Source organism: Macrobrachium nipponense, chromosome 29, assembly GCF_015104395.2.
Source record: "Macrobrachium nipponense isolate FS-2020 chromosome 29, ASM1510439v2, whole genome shotgun sequence".
Lineage (NCBI taxonomy): Eukaryota > Metazoa > Arthropoda > Malacostraca > Decapoda > Palaemonidae > Macrobrachium > Macrobrachium nipponense.
Window position 1 is genome coordinate 44913351 of NC_061092.1, and position 22543 is coordinate 44935893.

Genomic DNA, 22543 nt, shown 5'->3' on the forward strand with positions numbered 1-22543 from the left:
ACAAATTTCAGTCGCTCTCTTGATGTAAAAAAAAAAAAAAAAAAAAAAAAAAAAAAATAATAATAATAATAATAATAATAATAATAATAATAATACTCGGTTGCGTGAAAAACGCGACGTACTTGTGACATGGGGATCCGCGCTTTCATAAAACGCCGTAAATGTATCTGTAAACCTCACATGTACGGACTACTGTGTTTGGTTGTGTATAATACACTCATGAAAAGCATGCAAAGCATGAAAACATAAATATGCTCTCATTGTGAATATATGCAGGCAGACTTTGTCAGTGAGAATGTATATGAAAAATGTGTTGCATTAATTTCATTAGGAATTTATTATTCAAAGCCAAAAGTTGCGTAACGTTTGGCAACTGCAAACTTAAGTTTAGTTTCGATAAATATGGTTTTCAAAGGTACTCTGCGTAAATAATGATTATTTTTCACTAGAATAACAAAATAAAATAATAAATTATGGTTCTTACATGGTTGCGATACGACTTCGGTGTCTGGATTTGGCCCTACAGTATCTCACAGCTGGACAAAACTGCTTTTACATTGTGATGATAGGTTCATCCCGTGAAGGTTGACGCTGCAGTTGCCATGTCCTTATGTTTTATGCTCATTATATTTGAAGTAATCTAGTCGCAGATTTTGCCGAAAAATTTTATTTAGATAGTAAAGATGCACTCGGTACATGTTTGTTACCAGAAACTACGACGGTAGCCCGAAGTTAGGCATCTAGGTTGACTGTTTGTTTAGCTGTTAAATTATGTTTTAAATACATTGATTGTAAGTTTACGTTCGTATCTACTCCCCTTTTGAGATACAAGATAGTATTAACCGTTTCCAAGTCGTTATTTATGAATTTCAGTTACTCCTTCATAAATTTCCTTTTAAAAATGTAACAAAGTAAGCTGCATCAGTGCAGTACGGAACAAAATTAAAATAGTGCGCAGTTTCAGGACGCTGACAGACTTAGCAATAACAATGATGTCACCGTTGTTACTTTGCCACTCTTCAGAGTTTTTTTCAATGACTGAGCATCCGATATCTGTTATTTCAGTAGGAGGAATTCTCTTTGTCAGAATTCCCATTCACAAGCTTCTTTGTCATCTCTGTCATTTTGGCTGTTGTGAGCAGTACGAGGTTCAGTATCTTATCTTTATTTCGGTCTCAGTGACTCCCATCTGATTTAAAAGTAAAAAGCTTGCTTGCATCAGACAAAGGGACAGATACTAAACCGCGTGTAAAAGAACGCTCTCTGAGGTTATTTCCCTTATTCGGGTATATTTCCCTTACTCAAAAAGCCTGATCAAATTGAAGCCAAGATGAATCACCTTATTGATATTGTAGGATGAGGAGGCCGACATATTGTGGGAGAAGACAATGACGACATGTGAATGCGCATGGAATCATGAACTCCGAGATGAACCTTATGGACGTTTATAAGGCAGTTATCGATGTCGCTGCTGTTTTTTAAAAGAATTCCACGGGTGATGTTAATATCAGCACCTCGTGGTACGTTTGGACGCAGCCATACTGGAGCAGGCAGGCTGAGAGTAGAGTTTTAAAAACTACTGCCAAGCTCTCATGCATTATGAAAGAGAACACTAAGTTTACAGGACGGACTGATTTCCAAACCGTTCCTGGGAAGCCAGAGTGGCGAGGGATGTTGGCCTTAGTGTATTATTAGGAATTACTAAAAGTAATAAAACAGTTCAGGTTATACCATGTGGATTGTAGGATATGCAAAGAAGAAAATGTGATCTCATATCAGTTACTCAGTTGTAGGTGAATTTAGAGGAGTAGTACAAGCCAGTGTCTTATAGGCATCAGTTACCAATGTTAGACTTCTCAGCGAATCATGAAAAGTATAAAACTAAGGTGACATGAAGTGCGAAATCTTGGTAAAGGAATTTCATTTTGAATTCAGTAGAGCCATGATAATGATATTATACCTCACTTGTTTTTGGACATTTTATTCCTAAGTATATTATAATTGCTCATCCATTTTGGTCGCCGTATTTTTAACTCCATATGGGGCAGGATTACGTAAAAATTCTGAAGTTACTGATACATTAATAAAGATCGCGACGAGCCCGTTTTCTGTAAAAGGCTATTAAAGAAAACTCTCTCTCTCTCTCTCTCTCTCTCTCTCTCTCTCCTGAATTCTTTTCGAAAATAAAATAGTAGCACGACGTATAAAATGCAACTAGGTTGTACATCAACCCATGTTATAACAAAAGTTTATCAAATTATTCATTATTATGTCTATATATTTGTCGTTTATTGTGCGAGCTTATACAAATGAGTAGCTATGTATTTGATATTATACTGCTGGAACCTTATAGTAAATCAGTATAAAGAAAAAATAAATACTCCGAATTTATAACACGTATCACTAGATTCACGTTATGTATCATTGCTCTTAAATATACTGCGATTATATAATAGATATATATATATATATATAATATATAATATATTATATATATATATATATATATATATATATATATATATATATGTATAGCTATATATATATGTTTGTATGTATATATATATATATATATATATATATATATATATATATATATATATATATGTGTGTGTGTGTGTGTGTGTGTGTGTGTGTGTGTGTAAATATTAATTACTACAATACATACCAAACTGCTAAGTCTATATGTAAGATGTAAGTACGTGAGGAGCGAGATGAAAATTATGTTTTTCAAGTGAAATTATTTTCTACGCTTTGTCATGCGTAATCTAAGCGTAGGATGCCTCTGCTAGCTTTCATGTTCCTAGGGCACCAAAATGTACATCCGCTGAGAATTACACATTTCACGAATAAAAATGAATAAGCGTTCATCCTGCCTCCAGATTCATAGTGTTGCTATATAATGAAAGTGCAGTAATCCAGCTTTATAGCTTTCACTTTTTTCCTCTATTCCTAAAAAAAAAAAAAACTATTTTCTGAGAAGAAAGTTGGGTCAAAATTCCATTCATACACTCCAATTTTGCCTTCTGTAGACATTCAAAGCTTCCTCCATATTGTTGCATACATCCTGTTACCTTTCTTGCTTCCAATACACTATATATGTATGTGTGTGCGTGTGGATGTGTGTGTGTTTGTGTATAATGGCCTCCAGAGCCGTGTTAAGTAAACGGCCTCTGAGCTTCTACCACCCATGCTTCCAGTGCTTGCATTTATACAGCTCTTCATTCATCGCCTGAGGGCAGAATAAAATGAGGAATGATACCTTGAAGAAAACTACAGAAATTCCGAAAATAATGATGGAAGGGAGATGAAGATGGCATGGTAGTATACACTACCCTTTGGAGAATAGTGTGTAATAGTTTCAATGTACGTATTACCTGGGGGCACCAGGAGAGCTTGAAAACCTAGCCCTACCTGGATGAGAATTATGAGATGGGAGACTGGAATATATATATATAATATATATATATATATATATATATAACTATATATATTTATATCTCTATATATATATATTTATATATATTATATATATCTGTGTGTGTGATAATCTTCTTTGTCACGAATATATGTTAATTCAATTGTATTCCACATAGGAAAGTGAAAAAAAAATTTTTCAGGATAAATGCCCAACAATTTCGTCCTCCAATGGACCTCTTCTTGGAGCGTTTATGAAGGAAAGATATAAAGTTTACAATGTTTGTAGCCAAGAAAGGCCTAAATCTAAGCATATGGAATGCCTTTACCAAAAACAGGCAGTTTTCTAAGAAAAAAACAAACTTTTCAATTTCCTATTTGGAACACAATTGAATATATAATATTTATACACACACACACAGAGTGGATCTAGGATGAACCCTGTGCAGAAAACTCCCACCATATTAATCGCTTCACTTACCTATGGATTTCCCCACTCCCTATCTTCTTTCAGTAAAGATGACGTCATATATAATTAAAGATAACAGACTCTCCAAACCACCCAGTTTGAGAATGATAGCTTTGTCCTCTTCCGTCCGTTTGCTGAAGGTAAACTTGGCGCTCTTGGTCTCCAGGCGGGGTGTTTTGTTCCCAATTTACTTGTTTGAATATCACATGCATGGACAAACCTGCTGGAATGAACGGCATCCGAACTACCACTGGCCCATTTATATTTACACGAGAGAGAGAGAGAGGAGAGAGAGAGAGAGAGATTTAAAGGCCCTGGAAATTGGTTAGCATAATATTTTAGATAAATTTTGTTGAGTTTATGTATAAAATAAAACATGAGAAAAAGACAGAGAGAGAGAGAGAGAGAGCTGGGGGGTGGTTAAGCAAGGGCAAGGGGGTTAGAGAAAGATGTTTTTCAAGGTGTTTTCAAACACTTAAATTGTTTTCGTGTGTTTGGAAAGAGATCAAAGGTCCAGCATTTTACTTGTAACCTCTCAATGTGGTGAAGAGTATCTTTATCGGTTTTTTACGCACATATATATTCTGTGACAACATGAACTCAGCTTTCGACAGAAATTATGTTTGCTTAGCAATTTCAGGCATTCTAATAAAAGGTTCCATAGTACTAATGGTAATAGCTTCCATCGCTGGCCAGGATATCGAGATCGATCATGGATGAAGAGAAGTGAATTAGGCCTGTGTTCTGAAAAATTCCCATGCTTCAGTTGGCCTAAATAGTGAATTAAATTCCTGCCAATTAATGGATTGTTGTGGGTTCCAATCACAAAAAACGGGATTGGGTTTAGCAAACTTATCTCAAATACCAGGCGCATCCCTTTCGGTGTGAAAGATGTATAGGTGGAAAATTATACTATTTGGTACATCAAAATCAAAGTAATACTCATGCTTCATGTCATTTTTCAGAAAGAAAACTTAAAATAAGTGCATTTAGTTTTTTCTAATCCATATTTATTTTTCATCTTCTGTGAGGCTTTGGTTGGGATAAATGCATGGTATAGATTAACCTTCGTATCCCCGTGATGGTCTTGTTGTGCTTCCAATTTCGAAGCTTATTCACTTCTGAGATTAACGAAATTGCTCAAGGCCAGAGTCCTGAAAGGATTAAGAAGATATGAGCAAAAAGAGCGAAACTCTGCACTGACACTGGTTACTTGAATTATTAAGAGACTGGTAGATGTTGCGCTCGTAAAGATTACAGTCTAAGACTTAATCTGTGGTAGGAGAAAGGTACCCAAAACATGTTGGAATGACCGTGACAGAACTGGTGAAAAAACGGAAGGGCTTTCAGTATCTTAGGGATGTAAGAGCGTGCGAGAAGAGAGTAATGTTAAAATAAATTAAGACAAGATCGACGCTTCTGTTTAAACTGATGAATGAGCCATCGCCCAGAGTTTACAGTACTACATCGGTGTATCAGTGGGCGTATTACGAAAGCGCGGATACAGAATTGTAGCCATTTCAAAAAACACGACAAAACATGTCATCAAAAGAGCGGCGTTTGTTTCGTCCTCTCTAGATTTCACTGGGAAAATATCCTTTCAACACAGGCTGAAGAGTTGGCAATACAGGGCCACACATGAAGTTAGACAATAAACTCAACTTAGACTGACCATTTCCATCTAATATATTCCTTAAATTATGCCAAAATTCAGGTACTTCCTGAGAGAGCATGGGATGCCGGTCTCCTTTGCCCAAATAAAGGCCCTCCATTCTTCCTGTACAAGTCATCAAGCTGATGCTCAGACACTAAAGAAAGAATGTTCAGGGCAAGTTTAATGATGGACTTTATCTGTTTTTCTGTGATTGTTGCGTCCTTTTAGTAGAGTCAAAATAATAATCCTTGACCACTATTTGGGAACAAACTTTCAATTATAATTTTGATATCCTGTGCTAATACACTGCAAAATTAGCTGAGTGACCCTCCCAAAACCTTGGGCTAACCCCGTAAAATGGCAAAATCCAAGATGGCCGTCAAGTTCTCTTAGACTCCCAAATAGTGTGGTCACGGATTCTTAATAATTCCACTTAACTATTTGGCTTCATGTACAACATGAAACATATCTGACGAGAAAGTTGTGACAACAAGTAACTGTCTGACCGAAAACTGCTTTAATTTTTCCCTAGATGGTCTGTTTCAGGACTTTCTGTACATAATTTTCAAGATTTCGGAGATTTTCGTATTTTTATTTTAAACTTCCAATTAATTTTTCAAGATCATAAAAGATTTTTTAAGCGCTGGTAGCACTGGACTAGTGAGCAGGGGGTAAAGTCTGGCTGACGCGCTTATGATACAAATTTCAGCCGCCCTATTGATGTAAAAAAATTAAATAAATAAAAAATAAATAAATAAAAAAAACCTTTCGTGGAACAACGCGACGCCCTTATACATGGGGATTCGCGCTTTCGTAAAACGCCGGTATCGGTAAGGCTGGTTTTACACCTAATGAGACGGGTCGAGTCGAGACACGAATCTCCTTTATTCCTCTTGAATCGCCCAACACACTTAACATTAATTCAGATGCAGTTTTGCAAAAACCGTTTAAGCAGGACGAATCAGAGTCAAAGCGAGTCACGGAGAGTTGGAGTCAAAGCAATCACGGGGTAAGCTGGAGCTATTTTTCATGTCATGGTGAGTCAGCAGCGCTGTGAGTATCTAGCAGATCGAGCTCTTGTTAGGTTTTTACAAATGACAGCGATCCGGATCGCCTGTTTTCTTATGCCTATTGCCTATGATGACCAGCTGTCGCTCGTTGATAACAATGACATCGAGATTGAAGTACACGAAGCTTTTCGCATGCCCATTTAAATTCAGGGTCGCCAGATACCTCTAATGAGACTGCTAATTAATCGGAAGATTCTAGTCTCTCTACACAGGGAGCCCAGAATTTCATGTTTCTAAACTTTTTTTTCCTTTACCCAGAAGAAGAAATGAGTGCTTTTGTATCCTTATAACTTACAGTAGGAATAAAAAAAATGGTCTTCATTTATTTATTATTTACAACTACCCACAATGATTCTTGACTTCTTCAGTTAACATCTATTCTGCTTCATGAAAATGACCAGTCTTTCCTCATCACCAACTGCTCGCCTGTAATTAATCTTCTTTTTCCTTATGGAAGATTCTGTCAGTTCCACCAGCTTTTAAAAATTTCCAAAAGTTTCCAAAATCATGCACCCAGATTAGAGGTCTCTTGGGTTTGCAGCGTCGTATCCATAACAAAACAGATAATTCGGCTAAAGAATATGCGTACTACATACTTTTCAAAATCAGATTTGGTACTGAGTGCTTTATTAGACAGTATGGCTCCGATTGTCTCATTCAATGTAACGGGAATGAGTCAGTTTGACTCGTGCCAATAAATCAACTCGAATAGATTCGTTCGTTGTAAACGCAATCTAAGCGTGTGTGCACCAGTGAGGATTAGCTTTATTTTCCACGAAAGTATCCGTAATCATAAGAATGCCTTTAATAATATCTCTTGCGGCTTAGGGATGTGACAACACCAATCTGTTTAAGCGCACTGCAGCCAATAGCGACATGGCCGAGTTGCGGCACTAAACCTACGATTGTTAGGTTTGTAAAGCTCTCCAAATAGGTTCCCTATTTGGCGTCTGGTTTTGGAGGGACAAGCTTAAGGAATTGGTTAGAAACCTGGAAGGTGTATCCTTGTGGCGCCACTCTTCTAACGAGAAAAAAGCCGCCTGATAAAAAAAAAAAATCAAAACAATAATATCAGTATTTATGAACGTTCATTTTCGAAAACTGATAAACTTGTGTTTTATGTCCAGAACTCATGACGGCAACATCACTACACATGCCTCAGTATGTCGCTTTTTCATAACACTTTACGCCACCCTCATATAATTAGGTTCACACTTTATGTATTAGCTCAGAGAAGAGTTCATTATTTGGCAACGCTATAATTTCAATATGTCCAAAGTGGCAACCGTTATATTGTGGATGTGAGGCGTTTTGAACAACTAAATGGTCCGTGAAAATTATGGGTTCTTGTTCCTGGACTCTCATTTCGATACTCAGGTCAGCGAGTCGTGTTGTTCGTCGATGTGCGCTAATGTTTACATTATTTTGTGTTTCGTGCGGTATTGCGTTAGAGTTCAAGTCAGCTATTCGCCTGAGATGGAGTCATCGTTGTAAGGTAAGTAAATAAATAGATCATGAGACTCCGTAACCTAACCAAGGCGAAGTCATGTGACACTGCCTAGCAATTTGCTCATATTGTAACATTGCATTGATAATAATTTTACATTCAATGCTTTTCATTTGAGTTAGTAGTTGGAAAGTAGTGCTGAAGTAAGTTCTGTATAGGGATCTGCCAACTTGTTAAGCTTAGGCAAGTTATTACCAAGAATAAGACTAATTTGTATATAGTTTTGGACTTTATTCTTTTGTCTGTTTGTAATAGACGTGTGTATGGCTAAATGCGTGGATGGGCGGAAACTTGTGAATGCCGTAGGTTCTCCGAAAGTAATGGGTTCTTGAAAGGTGGCGAGGCGTGGCCGTGGCTGAAGGGAATCTTTGGGAATGTATATATAGGCTTCGAGTTTCGTTACTCGGTGGAAGGAAGGTTTTTTCGCTCACGTTGTAACTTGTAAGTTAGATGCCCGCTGAAGGCATTCGGTTTTGAAAACATTTCCACTGCAAATTAATATGCAGTCCATTTTACAGATTTATTTTACGGAAACTAGACACTATCAATCTCCACCCAGAAATATGGTATTTTAGTTAGTATAATACTTGGAAGTAACGTTCCAGCAAGGAGTTTGTTTGCATCATGCAGGTTATCGATGAACATGCGTTAAAAGACTAGATACTGAGTATTTTTACAGGATTTTACGGACGTTACTGATTTAACAGTTCCATCAATTTCTGTAACTTAATTAAATCTCGGAAACTTATTGCTTACATTGACGATGTTTTGAGGAAAGTATTATTTGAGAACGTTATTACCACAGCACAAATTTTGCCGTTTTTGTTATAACATTACAGGTTCTTTTAAAGTGGTTAACTGTCTTAGAGTGACTCTTGTTGGATTATTATGAATTACTTCGTTTGCGCATAACAGCGTGTAACCGTTACTTCAGTGACAGATGTTCCTCTTATGGTTATTATTATTTTTAATATTTTTGGGATCCGGTCGGTAGCTTGATGATGAATGGCTGAATGTAACATCCGAATAGTATCTTTACAGTTTATGTAATAATTGATCGGGATGAAAGCTATTTAATCACTCCAACATATGTTATGCCTGTTAATAATGTAACCGAATTAAGAGACTGAAAAAGGTGTGTTCCAAAGTCCAAAAGTAAACTGCACGTCCGCTGAAGTATTGAAACTGGTTTCCTGCTGAACGTTTGTTTGCATTTATCATATATTGTAACGCAAAGTGGATCAGATCACACCAAATACTAGAGGAAACGCGTAATTATCAGCATTTTCTAGAATAGATTTTAATTAAAACTTGAAATTGATAAAATAAAATAAAAAAATATATCGTATGTGCAACTTAACGGGAAGGTAAAACGAACAGTCACCAAAACCGGTGATACCGTGGAGAACATGGTTGATTTCCATGTTATTGAGGCATTTCAGATAAATACTTGAAGCATTTTATCTCATTAGAATGACTCTTGAAATTGGTGACATATGTTTATATCTTTAAATTCATGATTGCTGTCGTAGAATTATGAATTGTTATGTATTACCAGCATCCAGTTTATTATTATTTTTTTTTTAAATTAGGCCCATTATGATGAGGCTGTTTTCCACAGGTAGGTGCAGGTTAAGTTTTGTCAATATGAGATGCTATTGACAGGTTTACTTCCTGAAGTACAAGCAACAACGTGGCAATAGCCAATGCCACCATCCAAAGATTGGCATTTTATGATATAAAAAAAACTAACTTTCAAGTTCTGCTCAAATTAACAGAAATACAAATTAAATTTAAAAAATATATGTTTAGCATTAGTTATTGAAATATTACGTTATATATTTTGGAAATGACATTATTTTAATGAATTGAATGGGACAAAACAGTTTTATGGTTGGGAACTAAGCTAGGCATAGGTTAACGTACTCTCGATCGGTTTACCTATGTGACAGCATGCACACCATTCGTTGCTACTGTTGGTAAATAGGTAGTAGGTGAAGAATAGAAATATGTAGATAAAGCTTAAAACAAAATATAATAATGGATGAGAAGGGAAACCCCAAACTGTTGTTTTTATCCTTTACAAGTTTTAAATACAATCCAGTCTTTAGAAAATGTTGATACATCCCTCTTCTGGTATTGTGTGAATTGTTCAGTTTGCGTTAGGATATATGGGAAAATACATGAGAAGCTTTTGGACTTACGGACACTCCCCCCCCCCCCCCCCCCCCCCCCCCCACCCCCCCCCCCCCCCCCCCCCCCCCCCCCCCCCCCCCCCCCCCCCCCCACCCCCCCCCCCCCCCCCCACCCCCCCCCCCCCCCCCCCCCCCCCCCCCCCCCCCCCCCCCCCCCCCCCCCCCCCCCCCCCCAGTTTTTTCAATTCGATAGCGTTATTAGCAAAAAGTTATTTGAGGGAGAAACTTGGGTTATGAAATAAGCCTTCGTTCCTATCACCAAGCAACGAAATATAATGTTGCTACTCGGACATGTTAGTATTAAATGCATTTTCGCCACAGTAAAAAGAAAAATAAATAAACAAATTAACTTTATGTTCCTGTAATACATCAGTTCTAATAATGGTGGTATATTAAAACCTTCGACAAATTACTAGAGATATTTTTTTTTACTATTTCACAGTTAATATGCAAATAGAATAATAGGAAAGTTTTCCTATTATTCTATTTGCATATTAACTGTGTAAGGGATTTGCTAGATTACCTGTATCAGTAAAGAAAAGAATTCGTGTGATAGTCCTTGTCCTACATTTTGGGTTCCCTTCTTCTAAGTTGTTTCATACGATGAGATTCGATTTTCATTTATAATGAACAGTACATTACTGTGGCTCTGTTTTTAATGTCATGCGCTTACTATCCGCCCAGAATCGCTGGGGTGAAGTTTCTTAAAATGTAGTTTAGCGTTGGGTTAGTAAATAATGGCAGTCGGCTACGTGTTGGTCACATAATTAGTAAAATAAAATAAACTTGGGGATTGATAAGTAATGTAAGTGGCAAATTACCGGTCATGTACACACTCTTAATTGTTTAGGAAAGGGAAGGGAAGTGGTCGAGCAGTGAATTCTTTCAGATGTACAAGAAGCTTGTTGTTAACTTGAATGTCATAATGGGTCTTGTGTAATCAACGGAGCTGGTGTTCACTATTCTACCACCTCTGCATCCATTAGGGTTGCCACACGTCCATATTTTCCCAGATATGTTCTCAGTTTAGATATTGAAATTGATCAGAGTCCAGAATTATCGTTTCCATGATTTTCTGTTCCTGGTAGAGGGTGATCTGATCTGGTTTTGAGGGTATGGTTGGCTGGAGAGGTGTGACGGGGAGAGCACGAAATACTAGACGAAGAATGTCATGTGTGTCCTTCAGTGACCACAGATTGTATCTTTTGGTTAAAAAAAAAATAAATAAATAAATAGAATTTATCAATGTGTGATTCTGACTACGGAGAAGCTTTTGAATTAAATGACGAGAATGCTGTACTTTATTTAACTAGCTACGTATAAATATAATGCGATTATTGATACTATCTTTGATAAAATGGTGTGTTTTATTAAAGTTTGACTAATTGATGTTGCTTATAATCTTGTTTTAAGGATGTTCAGAGGACCTTTCGTTCTTACCATCTCTCTCTCTCTCTCTCTCACACACACACACACACCACACACACACACACACACACACACACACATTTATTACGCAAACTTTTGTTACAAGTTATTACGTAGATAATTGAAAATGGCGCTGGAAGACCTGAAAGCGTTTTAAAACGCATGCAAAGATAAAATTATAACGATGCCAAAATCTGTTGGGGAGACTATTGCATCCTTAGTTATGTGCTACACTTGTCAAATATCTTAGTTGAAATAATAAACAGCTTCTATCGTTAAAGCAAAACTATGCAAAATGGAGCTCCAAGGATATAAGATTTCCCTGACAACCAACACCCACGTAAATTTAAATCTTTGCATAAAGCCCTTAACACCATTTGTCATCTAATGTTAAAGAGCAAAGGGTCTCCCTTAATACCCCAATCCCACGTGGCCTAGTCCCCACGGTTTCTCGCTACCATGAGAGGGTAAGACCAAGGGGCGACTTGCAACCCATGCCCACCTGGGTAGGCGAGCAACAAGTGTAAACATTCCTCGTTGCTTGTTTTCAGAGAGAGAGAATGGACGGGATCGATGTCTTAAGGAATGTGTTTGTTGATCAATGGGAGGTTTATGCTCTTCTTTGTAGGAAGGTGCCAAAGGATGAATGAAAATATGATGAACGTTTCCTCTTGGTTTATGCAGAATTCTACAAAAGGGTGTGGAAAGTACATAAGACTGAAGCTGATACAGTGGTAAATATATCAGGGAAATTTTGGGACGCATATGTTAATGTTCGCTCACAATATTACACTAGGTGTGAAAATATTCACGAGTAGGCTGCTTACTATTTGTAGTAAGGAAATGTCCACTGAAAGAATTTAGCTTTCTCAGATAAGGCCAAAGCTAATTAGGGTTTTTCCATCTATATATATATATATATATATATGTATATATATATATATAATTAATATGCTCATTAACGTTTCTGTGAGCCTGATTAACTTAGTGTTCAACACTTTGATTTTCTAAGAATGTATGAGAAAGATTTTCTTACATAGTCTAGTAGTGGGGGAGAGACAGAGAGGTGAAGGAGGATGAGGTAGTGTTCTTAGTCCTTAATAGTATAGTGGTTAGTATCCCCGCCTGTCACACGGGAGGCCGTTGTTCGATTCCCCATCGGGGAGGAACAACTTTTAACATGGTCTAGTAGTGTGGGAGAGACAAAGAGCTGGATGAGGATGAGGTAGTATTACCTTAGTCCTTAATAGTATAGTGGTTAGTATCCCTGCCTGTCACGGGGGAGGCTGGGGTTCGATTCCCCGTCGGGGAGGAAACACTTTTAACATGGTCTAGTAGTGGGGGAGAGACAAAGAGCTGGATGAGGATGAGGCAGTGTTACTTTAGTCATCGATAGTATAGTGGTTAGAATCTCCCCTTGTCATGCAGGAGGCTGGGGTTCGATTCCCCGCCGGGGAGAAACAACTTTTAACATGGTCTAGTAGTGGGGGAGAGACCGAGAGGTGAAGGAGGATGAGGCAGTGTTGCCTTAGTCATCAATAGTATAGTGGTTAGTATCCCCGCCTGTCATGCAGGAGACCAGGGTTCGATTCTCCGTCGGGGAGGAACAACTTTTAACATGGTGTAGTAGTGATGGAGAGACAGAGAGAAGGATGATGAGGCAGTGTTACCTTATTCCTCGATAGTATAGTGGTTAGTATCCCCGCCTGTCACGCGGGAGGCCGGGGTTCGATTCCCCGTCGGGGAGGAACAACTGTTAAGATGGTTTAGTTGTGGGGGAGAGAAAGAGAGGTGAAGGAGGAGAAGGTAGTGTTATTAGTCCTCGATAGTATAGTGGTTAGTATCCCCGCCTGTCACGCGGGAGGCCGGGGTTCGATTCCCCGTCGGGGAGGAACAAGTTTTAACATGGTCTAGTAGTTGGGGAGAGACAGAGCTGGATGAGGATGAGGTAATGTTACCTTAGTCCTCGATAGTATAGTGGTTAGTATCCCCGCCTGTCACGCGGGAGGCCGGGGTTCGATTCCCCGTCGGGGAGAAACAACTTTTAACATGGTCTAGTAGTGTGGGAGAGACAGAGAGGTGAAGGAGGAGGAGGTAGTGTTCTTAGTCCTCGATAGTATAGTGTTTAGTATCCCCGCCTGTCACGCGGGAGGCCGGGGTTCGATTCCCCGTCGGGGAGGAACAAGTTTTAACATGGTCTAGTAGTTGGGGAGAGACAGAGCTGGATGAGGATGAGGTAATGTTACCTTAGTCCTCGATAGTATAGTGGTTAGTATCCCCGCCTGTCACGCGGGAGGCCGGGGTTCGATTCCCCGTCGGGGAGGAACAACTTTTAACATGGTCTAGTAGTGTGGGAGAGACAGAGAGGAGGAGAAGGTAGTGTTCATAGTCCTCGATAGTATAGTGGTTAGTATCCCCCCCTGTCACGCGGGAGGCCGGGGTTCGATTCCCCGTCGGGGAGGAACAAATTTTAACATGGTCTAGTAGTTGGGGAGAGACAGAGCTGGATGAGGATGAGGTAATGTTACCTTAGTCCTCGATAGTATAGTGGTTAGTATCCCCGCCTGTCACGCGGGAGGCCGGGGTTCGATTCCCCGTCGGGGAGGAACAACTTTTAACATGGTCTAGTAGTGGGGGAGAGACAGAGCGGTGAAGGAGGAGTAGGTAGTGTTTCTTAGTCCTCGATAGTATAGTGGTTAGTATCCCCGCCTGTCACGCGGGAGGCTGGGGTTCGATTCCCTGTCTGGGAGGAACAACAATTAACATGGTCTAGTAGTGGGGGAGAGACAAAGAGGTGAAGGAGGATGAGGTAGTGTTCTTAGTCCTCGATAGTATAGTGGTTAGTATCCCTGCCTGTCACGCTGGAGGCCGGGGTTTGATTCCCCGTCGGGGCGGAACAACTTTTAACATGTTGTAGTAGTGGGGGAGAGAGAGAGAGAGAGAGGTAGAGGAGGATGAGGTAGGGTTCTTAGTCCTCGATAGTATAGTGGTTAGTATCCCCGCCTGTCACGCGGGAGGCCGGGGTTCGATTCCCTGTCTGGGAGGAACAACAATTAACATGGTCTAGTTGTGGGGGAGAGAGAAAGAGGTGAAGGAGGATGAGGTAGTGTTCTTAGTCCTTGATAGTATAGTGGTTAGTATCCCCGCGAGGACGGGGTTCGATTCCCCGTCGGGGAGGAACAACTTTTAACATGGTCTAGTAGTGGGGGAGAGACAGAGAGCTGGATGAGGAGGAGGAAGTGTTCTTAGTCCTCGATAGTATAGTGGTTAGTATCCCCGCCTGTCACGCGGGAGGCCGGGGTTCGATTCTCCGTCAGGGAGGAACAACTTTTAACATGGTCTAGTAGTGGGGGAGAGACAGAGAGAAGGAGGATGAAGCAATGTTACCTTAGTCCGCAATAGTATAGTAATAAGTATTCCTGCCTGTCATGCAGGAGGCCGGGGTTCGATTCCCCATAGGGGAGGAACAACTTTGAACATGGTCTAGTAGTGGGTGAGATACAGACTGCTGGATGAGGATGAGGCAGTGTTACCTAAGTCCTCAACAGTATAGTGGTTACTATCCCTGCCTGTCACGCGGGAGGCCAGGGATCGATTCCCCATTGGGGAGGAACAACTTTTAACATGGTCTAGTAGTTGGGGAGAGACAAAGAAGTGAAGGAGGATTAGGTAGTGTTCTTAGTCCTCGATAGTATAGTGGTTAGTATCCCCACCTGTCACACGGGAGGCTGGGGTTCAATTCCCCGTCGGGGAGGAACAACTTTTAACATGGTCCAGTAGTGGGGTAGAGACAGAGAGGTGAAGGAGGATGAGGTAGTGTACTTAGTCCTTGATAGTATAGTGGTTAGTATCCCCGCCTGTCACGCGGGAGGCCAGGGTTTGATTCCCCGTCGAGGAGGAACATATTTTAACATGTTGTAGTAGTGGGGGAGAGACAGAGAGGTGAAGGAGGATGAGGTAATGTTCTTAGTTCTCGATAGTATAGTGGTTAGTATCCCCGCCTGTCACGCGGGAGGCCGGGGTTCGATTCCCCGTCGGGTAGGAACAATTTTAACATGGTCTAGTAGTGGGGGAGAGACAGAGAGGTGTAGGAGGAGGAGGTAGTGTTCTTAGTCGTCGATAGTATAGTGGTTAGTATCCCCGCCTGTCATGCGGGAGGCAGGGGTTCGATTCCCCGTCGGGGAGGAACAACATTTAACATGGTGTAGTAATGGGGGAGAGACAGAGAGGTGAAGGATGATGAGGTAGTGTTCTTAGTCCTTGATAGCATAGTGGTTAGTATCCCCACCTGTCACGCGGGAGGCTGGGGTTCGATTCCCCGTTGGGGAGGAACAACTTTTAACATGGCCTAGTAGTGGGGGAGACCTTTCCTTACAGACCTTACATCTTTTTCGGGTTGCCCCAGGTCCCTCAGTGTGAGGCACCTCTAATGTCTACCAGAGTTGTTAGTACATCTTCCTTTATATTTTGCATCTTCCAATCTTGGATGGTCTGGGATGCAGCTTAGATATTTGTCGAGCTTATTCTTAAACACATCTACGCTCACTCCTGGTATATTCCTCAGATGAGCTGGCAACGCATTGAATAGACGCTGCATTATCAATGCTGGTGCGTAGTGGATTAATGTCCTGTTTGCTTTCCTTATTTTTCCTGGTATAGTTTTGGGCACTATTAATCTACCTCTTCTTACTCTTTCGGATATTTTTAGCTCCATGATGTTTTCGGCTATTCCTTCTATCTGTTTCCATGCCTGAATTATCATGTAGCATTCTCTTCTCCTTTCTAGACTATATAATTTTATGGATTGTAGTCTTTCCCAGTAGTCAAGATCCTAAACTTCTTCTATTCTAGCTGTAAAGGACCTTTGTACACTCTCTATTTGTGCAATATCCTTTTGATAGTGTGGGTACCATATCATATTGAAATATTCAAGTGGACTACGAACATATGTTTTATAAAGCATAATCATGTGTTCAGCTTTTCTTGTTTTGCAGTGCCATAACAACATTCCCATTTTTGCTTTATATTTTGCCAATAGAATTGCTATTTGATCATTGCATAACGTGTTCCTATTCATCATCACACCAAGGTCTTTAACTGCTTCCTTATTTGTGATTGTCTCATTATTAGGTCCCCTATATGCATATAGCTTTCCTTCTCTGTCTCCATAATTTATTGATTCAAATTTATCAGAGTTAAATATCATCCTATTTACCTCTGCCCAATCATATACTTTGTTAAGGTCTCTTTGTAGCGCGTTCCTATCTTCATCACAAGTAATTTCTCTACTTATTCTTGTGTCATCGGCGAAACTACTCACTACCGAGTCCTTAACATTACTGTCTATGTCTGCAATCATAATAACAAACATCAATGCAGCTAACACCGTACCTTGTGGCACACCGGATATTACCTTAGCTTCATCCTATTTCTCATCGTTTGCAATAACTATCGGTTTTCTGTTTTGTAAAAATTCTTTTAACTATCTTCCTACTTTATCCACTATATTATGTTTTCTCATTTTCTTCGCTAATATATTATGGTCTACCTTGTCAAAAGCTTTTGCAAAGTCTAGATAAAACACATGTGTTTCATTTCCGCTTTTCCTATTTTTGTATATGTTCTCACGGTGGACTAACAGTTGGGTTTGTGTACTTTTTCCGGGTATGAAACCATGTTGTCCTATATTAAACAAATTATTTTTTATTAAATGTTTCATAATATTTTTCTTCATTACCCTTTCATACACTTTCATAATATGTGATGTTAGACTCACAGGCCTATAATTACTTCTCTTGATCCACTTTTGAAAGTAGGGGTAATATATGCTAATTTGTGCTCATCATAAATCTTGCCTGTATCTACACTTTGTCTTAATAATATTGCAAGTGGCTTTGCGATAGAATGAACTACTTTCTTTAACAAAATAGCAGGGACACCATCAGGACCTGCAGCAGCTCCATTTTTAATTTCATTAATAGCCTTCACAATATCAGCTTCATTAATATCTATGTCAGCTAAATATTCACTATTTTCGTCCCTTACTTCTATATCATTATCTTCATTATCAATTCTAGGGGTGAATTCTCTCTTATATCGTATTGCCAATACGTTGCATATTTCCTTTTTTTCATTCGTTAATCTCCCTTCAATTCTTAGATGGCCTATTTCTATTATTCTTTTTTTTCATCTTTTTCGCGTACGAGTATAATAGGTTTGGGTTTTGCTTGATATTTACTAGGGTTTTTTCTTCCAAGTCCCATTTTTCATTTTCTTTTGATTGTATAATCTTTAGTTTCTGCATTTTCTATCTTACTTTTAGTTCTATAACTTTCCATGCATTTTTTTGTTTCTTTTGCAAGACCTTTTTCCACTTTCTGATTTTCTGGAACAACATCCTTCTGTCTCTTGGTATGCATGACTGATGTTTACTTTTCTTCTTCGGTATATATTTATCCACTATTTTCTCTAATATTTTATATAATATCTCCGTATTAACCCTTATGTCATCACTTACGAAAATGTTATCCCAATCTTTGTTTAATTCTTCATTTATTACTGACCATTTTTTTATTTTTACTGTAGAAGTTGTATTTTCCATATCCTTCCCACTTTTTTATTTCTTGCTTATCTCTGTTTTCACTTGCTTTGGAATGGACTGTTAATTCTATGACATTATGTTTTGAAATACTCACATTATAAACTATTATTTCTTTAACATAATTCACCTGGTTCACAAATACTAGGTCTAAAGTATTTTCCTTTCTTGTTGGCAGGTGATTTATTTGTTGAATGTTGTATTCTAGTAGCATATCTAATAGCTTTTCGAATTGCCTCTTATCTTCTGCACTACTATTACTCTCTTTTTTTATATGTATAAATACAACCACAATCTCCTATTCATTCTTTCCAGTCTACGAAAGGAAAGTTAAAGTCTCCAGATAGGAGAATAGTCCAGTCCTTGTGATTTCTACATATATCATCCAATTTTTCTATTATTATGTCAAACTCTTTAGTATTAGGGGGTCTATATACTACTATGTTCATTAATTTTTCAGATTCAAATTCTACTGCTATTAGTTCACATTCTGAGTTACTATATTTCTCATATATTTTTCCTTGTTTTTTTGTCTTTCCAATATATATTGCGGTTCCCCCTTGATTCCTATTTTTTCTATCTGATCTATAAGTTTGGAACCCTTTTATTTGATCGTCATTCCCAGTCTCTTGGGAATACCAGGTTTCACTTATATTCATTATATATATTTTCTTTTCAATTTGGGTTAGTTCTTCTAAGTACTCTATTTTTCTTTTTGAGTTACTCTTAACTAAACCCTGCGCATTCATGACTATGATGGTTTGCATGTTTTCTCCTTCATTTAATATGGGTAATAATAAGGATTTTCCATGTCTCTTTCCTGTTCTGGTATGTTGTTCTTTTCTTCATTTCCAGAAATTCTGACATTAAAAAATCCAACTTTTCCATAATATTTGATCTTCCTTCATCATAATTATTCATTTTGTGTCTGAATCTGCAATTTTCTCCGTATCTGCAATGTCCTCTTGCATTATAAATACAGTTTTTATCTCTTGAGTTGTATCTTGGAGCTGATGCTTGGAAATATTTTGCTGACACTGCACATCGCGGTGATGGCTTGCTTTTTTCTTTCACCTGATATTCTTTGTTCCTCTCTTTATTTGTTTCTTTCTTATTTTGCATTTTATTATTTGATTGATTATTTATTTGATTTTGATTCATGGCTACAGGGTGCATATATTTACATTTTTTGTCGAACTTACATCCTTTTCCTTCTTTAGGTTTTTGCATATTTTTGGATGTAGATCTCTGCAATCATCCTCAGAGCCGTCTAGGTATGCACATTTACCATATATTTCATAGTTTTGACATACCTTAGGATGTTTGTAGTAACATCTTTCTCCGAATCTGCAATTCCCTCTTTTCAAAAGGTTGCAGACTTTGTCTTTCTTGTCTATTTTTTCCTCTTTCCCATCATTGTGCAAATCTGGGTAGAGCCTCTTCGGGATTTTCTTTTGTGTTGTCATGTCGTAATTTATTTCTTCATATGTATGCTGCTTGATTGCCTCATATGTAGTATCAATGAGTATCTCTGCATCCATACTTTTATCTTGTTCTTTGTTTTCCTTATTTTTTTCTGTCATTTCAGTTTTGTTTACTTCTCTTCCGTTTTCCTCTTCTTCTTCTTCCTCTTCCTCTTCTTCTTCTTCTTCATCCTCAACTGTTTGTACATTCAGTCTTGATTTAATAACATTGTCTATCCATGATAGACATGTTGAGCAAAATATTCTGGTATCTTTTCTCATATCTTGCATTACTTCAGCACATTGCGGATGCGTCGGAATGTTGCATGCAGAACATTTTCTGATCAGGTTTTGTGGATTAACTATGCTATACCACACCTTGCACAGTTTGCATGCTTTTGGCATTCTTTTTCCTATTGCATCAATTAGGATATTCACAATGTTCACCTTCTTCATTTTCTTTGTCAGAATATGTTGATTTATGTATATTTTCTTTATGAGTCTCTTGACCACTTGGATTTTATTTGGAACTTCTTCAATGATTTTCAAGATGTTTTCTGTTGATTTGTTCCATTTAGAAGGATCATATCCTTCTAATATATCTATGAATACTTTTGTATCTTTTTGGTTATGGCTGTTGTTGATCTCATAGATGAGAAATGCCAGCTCCCTTCCTGCGACCTCATCATATTGCGAATCTGCTAAACACGCTAAATTTCGCCATTTTTTTCCGCAGTTGGAACTTACTGCCATATTGATCCGATTTACAGTATTTCACTTGATAAACTAACTAAGTAGACGCTTTATACTACTATTTTCACACTAATCTTATCACCGACAGTTCACAAACACTTTTAGATATTTATAAATTTCCAGACGAATGTTAAACGCGTGATATGTGTTGATTATTCAGACTGTGCGCGGTAACGTCTCACCAAGCAAAAGAGAGGTGGAGGAGGAAGAGGTAGTGTTCTTAGTCCTCGATAGTATAGTGGTTAGTATTCCCGCCTGTCATGTGGAAGGCCAGGGTTTGATTCCCCGTTGGGGAGGAACAACTTTTAAAATGATCTAGTAGTGGGGGAGAGACAGAGAGGTGAAGGAGGAGGAGGTAGTATTCTTAGTCCTCGATAGTATAGTGGTTAGTATCCCCGCCTGTCACGCGAGAGGCCGGGGTTCGATTCCCCGTCGGGGAGGAACAACTTTTAACATGGTCTACTAGTGGGGGAGAGACAGAGAGGTGAAGGAGGATGAGGTAGTGTTCTTAGTCCTCGATAGTATAGTGGTTAGTATCCCCGCCTGTCACGCGGGAGGCCGGGGTTCGATTCCCCGTCGGGGAGGAACAACTTTTAACATGGTGTAGTAGTGGGGGAGAGACAGAGAGGTAAAGGAGGAGGAGGTAGTGTTCCTAGTCCTCGATAGTATAGTGGTTAGTATCCCCGCCTGTCACGCGGGAGGCCGGGGTTCGATTCCCTGTCGGGAGGAACAACTTTTAAGAAGGGTTTAGTAGTGGGGGGAGAGACAGAGAGGTGGGGAAGAGGATGAGGATAGTGTTCTTAGTCCTCGATAGTATAGTGGTAGTATCCCCGCCTGTCACGCGGGAGGCCGGGGTTCGATTCCCCGTCGGGGAGGAACAACTTTTAACATGGTCTAGTAGTGGGGGAGATACAGAGAGGTGAAGGAGGATGAGGTAGTGTTCTTATTCCTCGATAGTATAGTGGTTAGTATCCCCGCCTGTCACGCGGGAGGCCGGGGTTCGATTCTCCGTCGGGGAGGAACAACTTTTAACATGGTTTAGTAGTGGGGGAGAGACAGAGAGGTGAAGGAGGATGAGGTAGTGTTCTTAGTCATCGATAGTATAGTGGTTTAGTATCCCCCGCCTGTCACGCGGGAGGACCGGGGGGGTTCGATTCCCCTTCGGGGAACAAATTTTCAACATGGTTTTTTAGTGGGGGAGAGACAGAGAGAAAGACGGAGAGGTAGTTACCTTAGTCCTCGATAGATAGTGGTTAGTATCCCCGCCTGCAGCGGGAGGGGCGGTGTTCGATTACCCGTCGGGGAGAACAACTTTTAACATGGTTTAGTAGGGGGGGAGAGACGAGAGAAGACGGATGAGGTAGTGTTACCCACTTAGTCCTCGATAGTATAGTGTTAGTATCCCCGCCTGTCACGCGGTTGAGCCGGGGTTTCGATTCCCCGTCGGGGAGGAACAACTTTTAAGATGGTTTAGTAGTGGGGAGAGACAGAGAGGTGGAGGAGGATGAGGTAGTGTTCTTAGTCCTCGATAGTATAGTGGTTAGTATCCGCCCGCCTGTCACGCAAGGCCGGGATCGCCCCGTCGGATCGATTCCCCGTAGGGGAGGAACAACTTTACATGTCTAGTAGTGGGGGAGATACAGAGAGGTGAAGGAGGATGAGTAGTGTTCTTATTCCTCGATAGTATATTGGTTAGATCCCCGCCGTCACGCGGGAGGGCCGTTCGATCGGGGAGGAACAATCACCTGGTCACAGCGGGGGAGACAGGCCAGAGGTGAAGGAGGACGTAGTGTTCTTATTCCTGTAAGTTAGTGGTTAGTAATCCCCGCCTGTCACGCGGGAGGCCGGGGTTCGATCCCCGTGGGGAGAATTTTAACATGTTTTATGGGGGAGAGACAGAGAGGTGAAGGAGGATGAGGTAGTGTTCTTAGTCATCGATAGTATAGTGGTTAGTATCCCCGCCTGTCACGCGGGAGGCCGGGGTTCGAT

At 39.6% G+C, this 22543-nt stretch overlaps 1 protein-coding gene, 1 long non-coding RNA gene and 7 other non-coding genes across 9 annotated transcripts in view; 8 read left to right on the forward strand and 1 right to left on the reverse strand.

Annotated features, from left to right (window-relative positions):
* The window catches only part of LOC135206255 (probable caffeoyl-CoA O-methyltransferase 2), a 10476-nt gene extending 9879 nt beyond the window's left edge, over window positions 1-597 (reverse strand). Inside the window, exon 1 of the mRNA XM_064237643.1 lies at window positions 485-597. Coding sequence (XP_064093713.1) covers window positions 485-486 — 2 coding nt within the window. The 5' untranslated portion in view covers window positions 487-597. The remainder of the gene's footprint in view (window positions 1-484) is intronic.
* A 7390-nt stretch (window positions 598-7987) lies between these two features.
* Window positions 7988-22543, forward strand: part of LOC135205965 (uncharacterized) — a 146731-nt gene continuing 132175 nt past the window's right edge. Inside the window, exon 1 of the long non-coding RNA XR_010312650.1 lies at window positions 7988-8105. This is a non-coding gene — a long non-coding RNA (uncharacterized LOC135205965). The remainder of the gene's footprint in view (window positions 8106-22543) is intronic.
* Trnad-guc (transfer RNA aspartic acid (anticodon GUC)) lies at window positions 13416-13487 on the forward strand. The gene has a single exon. It is a non-coding gene; the product is annotated as a tRNA-Asp (tRNA).
* Window positions 13560-13631, forward strand: Trnad-guc (transfer RNA aspartic acid (anticodon GUC)). The gene has a single exon. It is a non-coding gene; the product is annotated as a tRNA-Asp (tRNA).
* Trnad-guc (transfer RNA aspartic acid (anticodon GUC)) lies at window positions 13704-13775 on the forward strand. Its single transcript has one exon. It is a non-coding gene; the product is annotated as a tRNA-Asp (tRNA).
* On the forward strand, window positions 13992-14063 carry Trnad-guc (transfer RNA aspartic acid (anticodon GUC)). The gene has a single exon. It is a non-coding gene; the product is annotated as a tRNA-Asp (tRNA).
* Trnad-guc (transfer RNA aspartic acid (anticodon GUC)) lies at window positions 14274-14345 on the forward strand. Its single transcript has one exon. It is a non-coding gene; the product is annotated as a tRNA-Asp (tRNA).
* On the forward strand, window positions 21067-21138 carry Trnad-guc (transfer RNA aspartic acid (anticodon GUC)). Its single transcript has one exon. It is a non-coding gene; the product is annotated as a tRNA-Asp (tRNA).
* Window positions 21359-21429, forward strand: Trnad-guc (transfer RNA aspartic acid (anticodon GUC)). Its single transcript has one exon. It is a non-coding gene; the product is annotated as a tRNA-Asp (tRNA).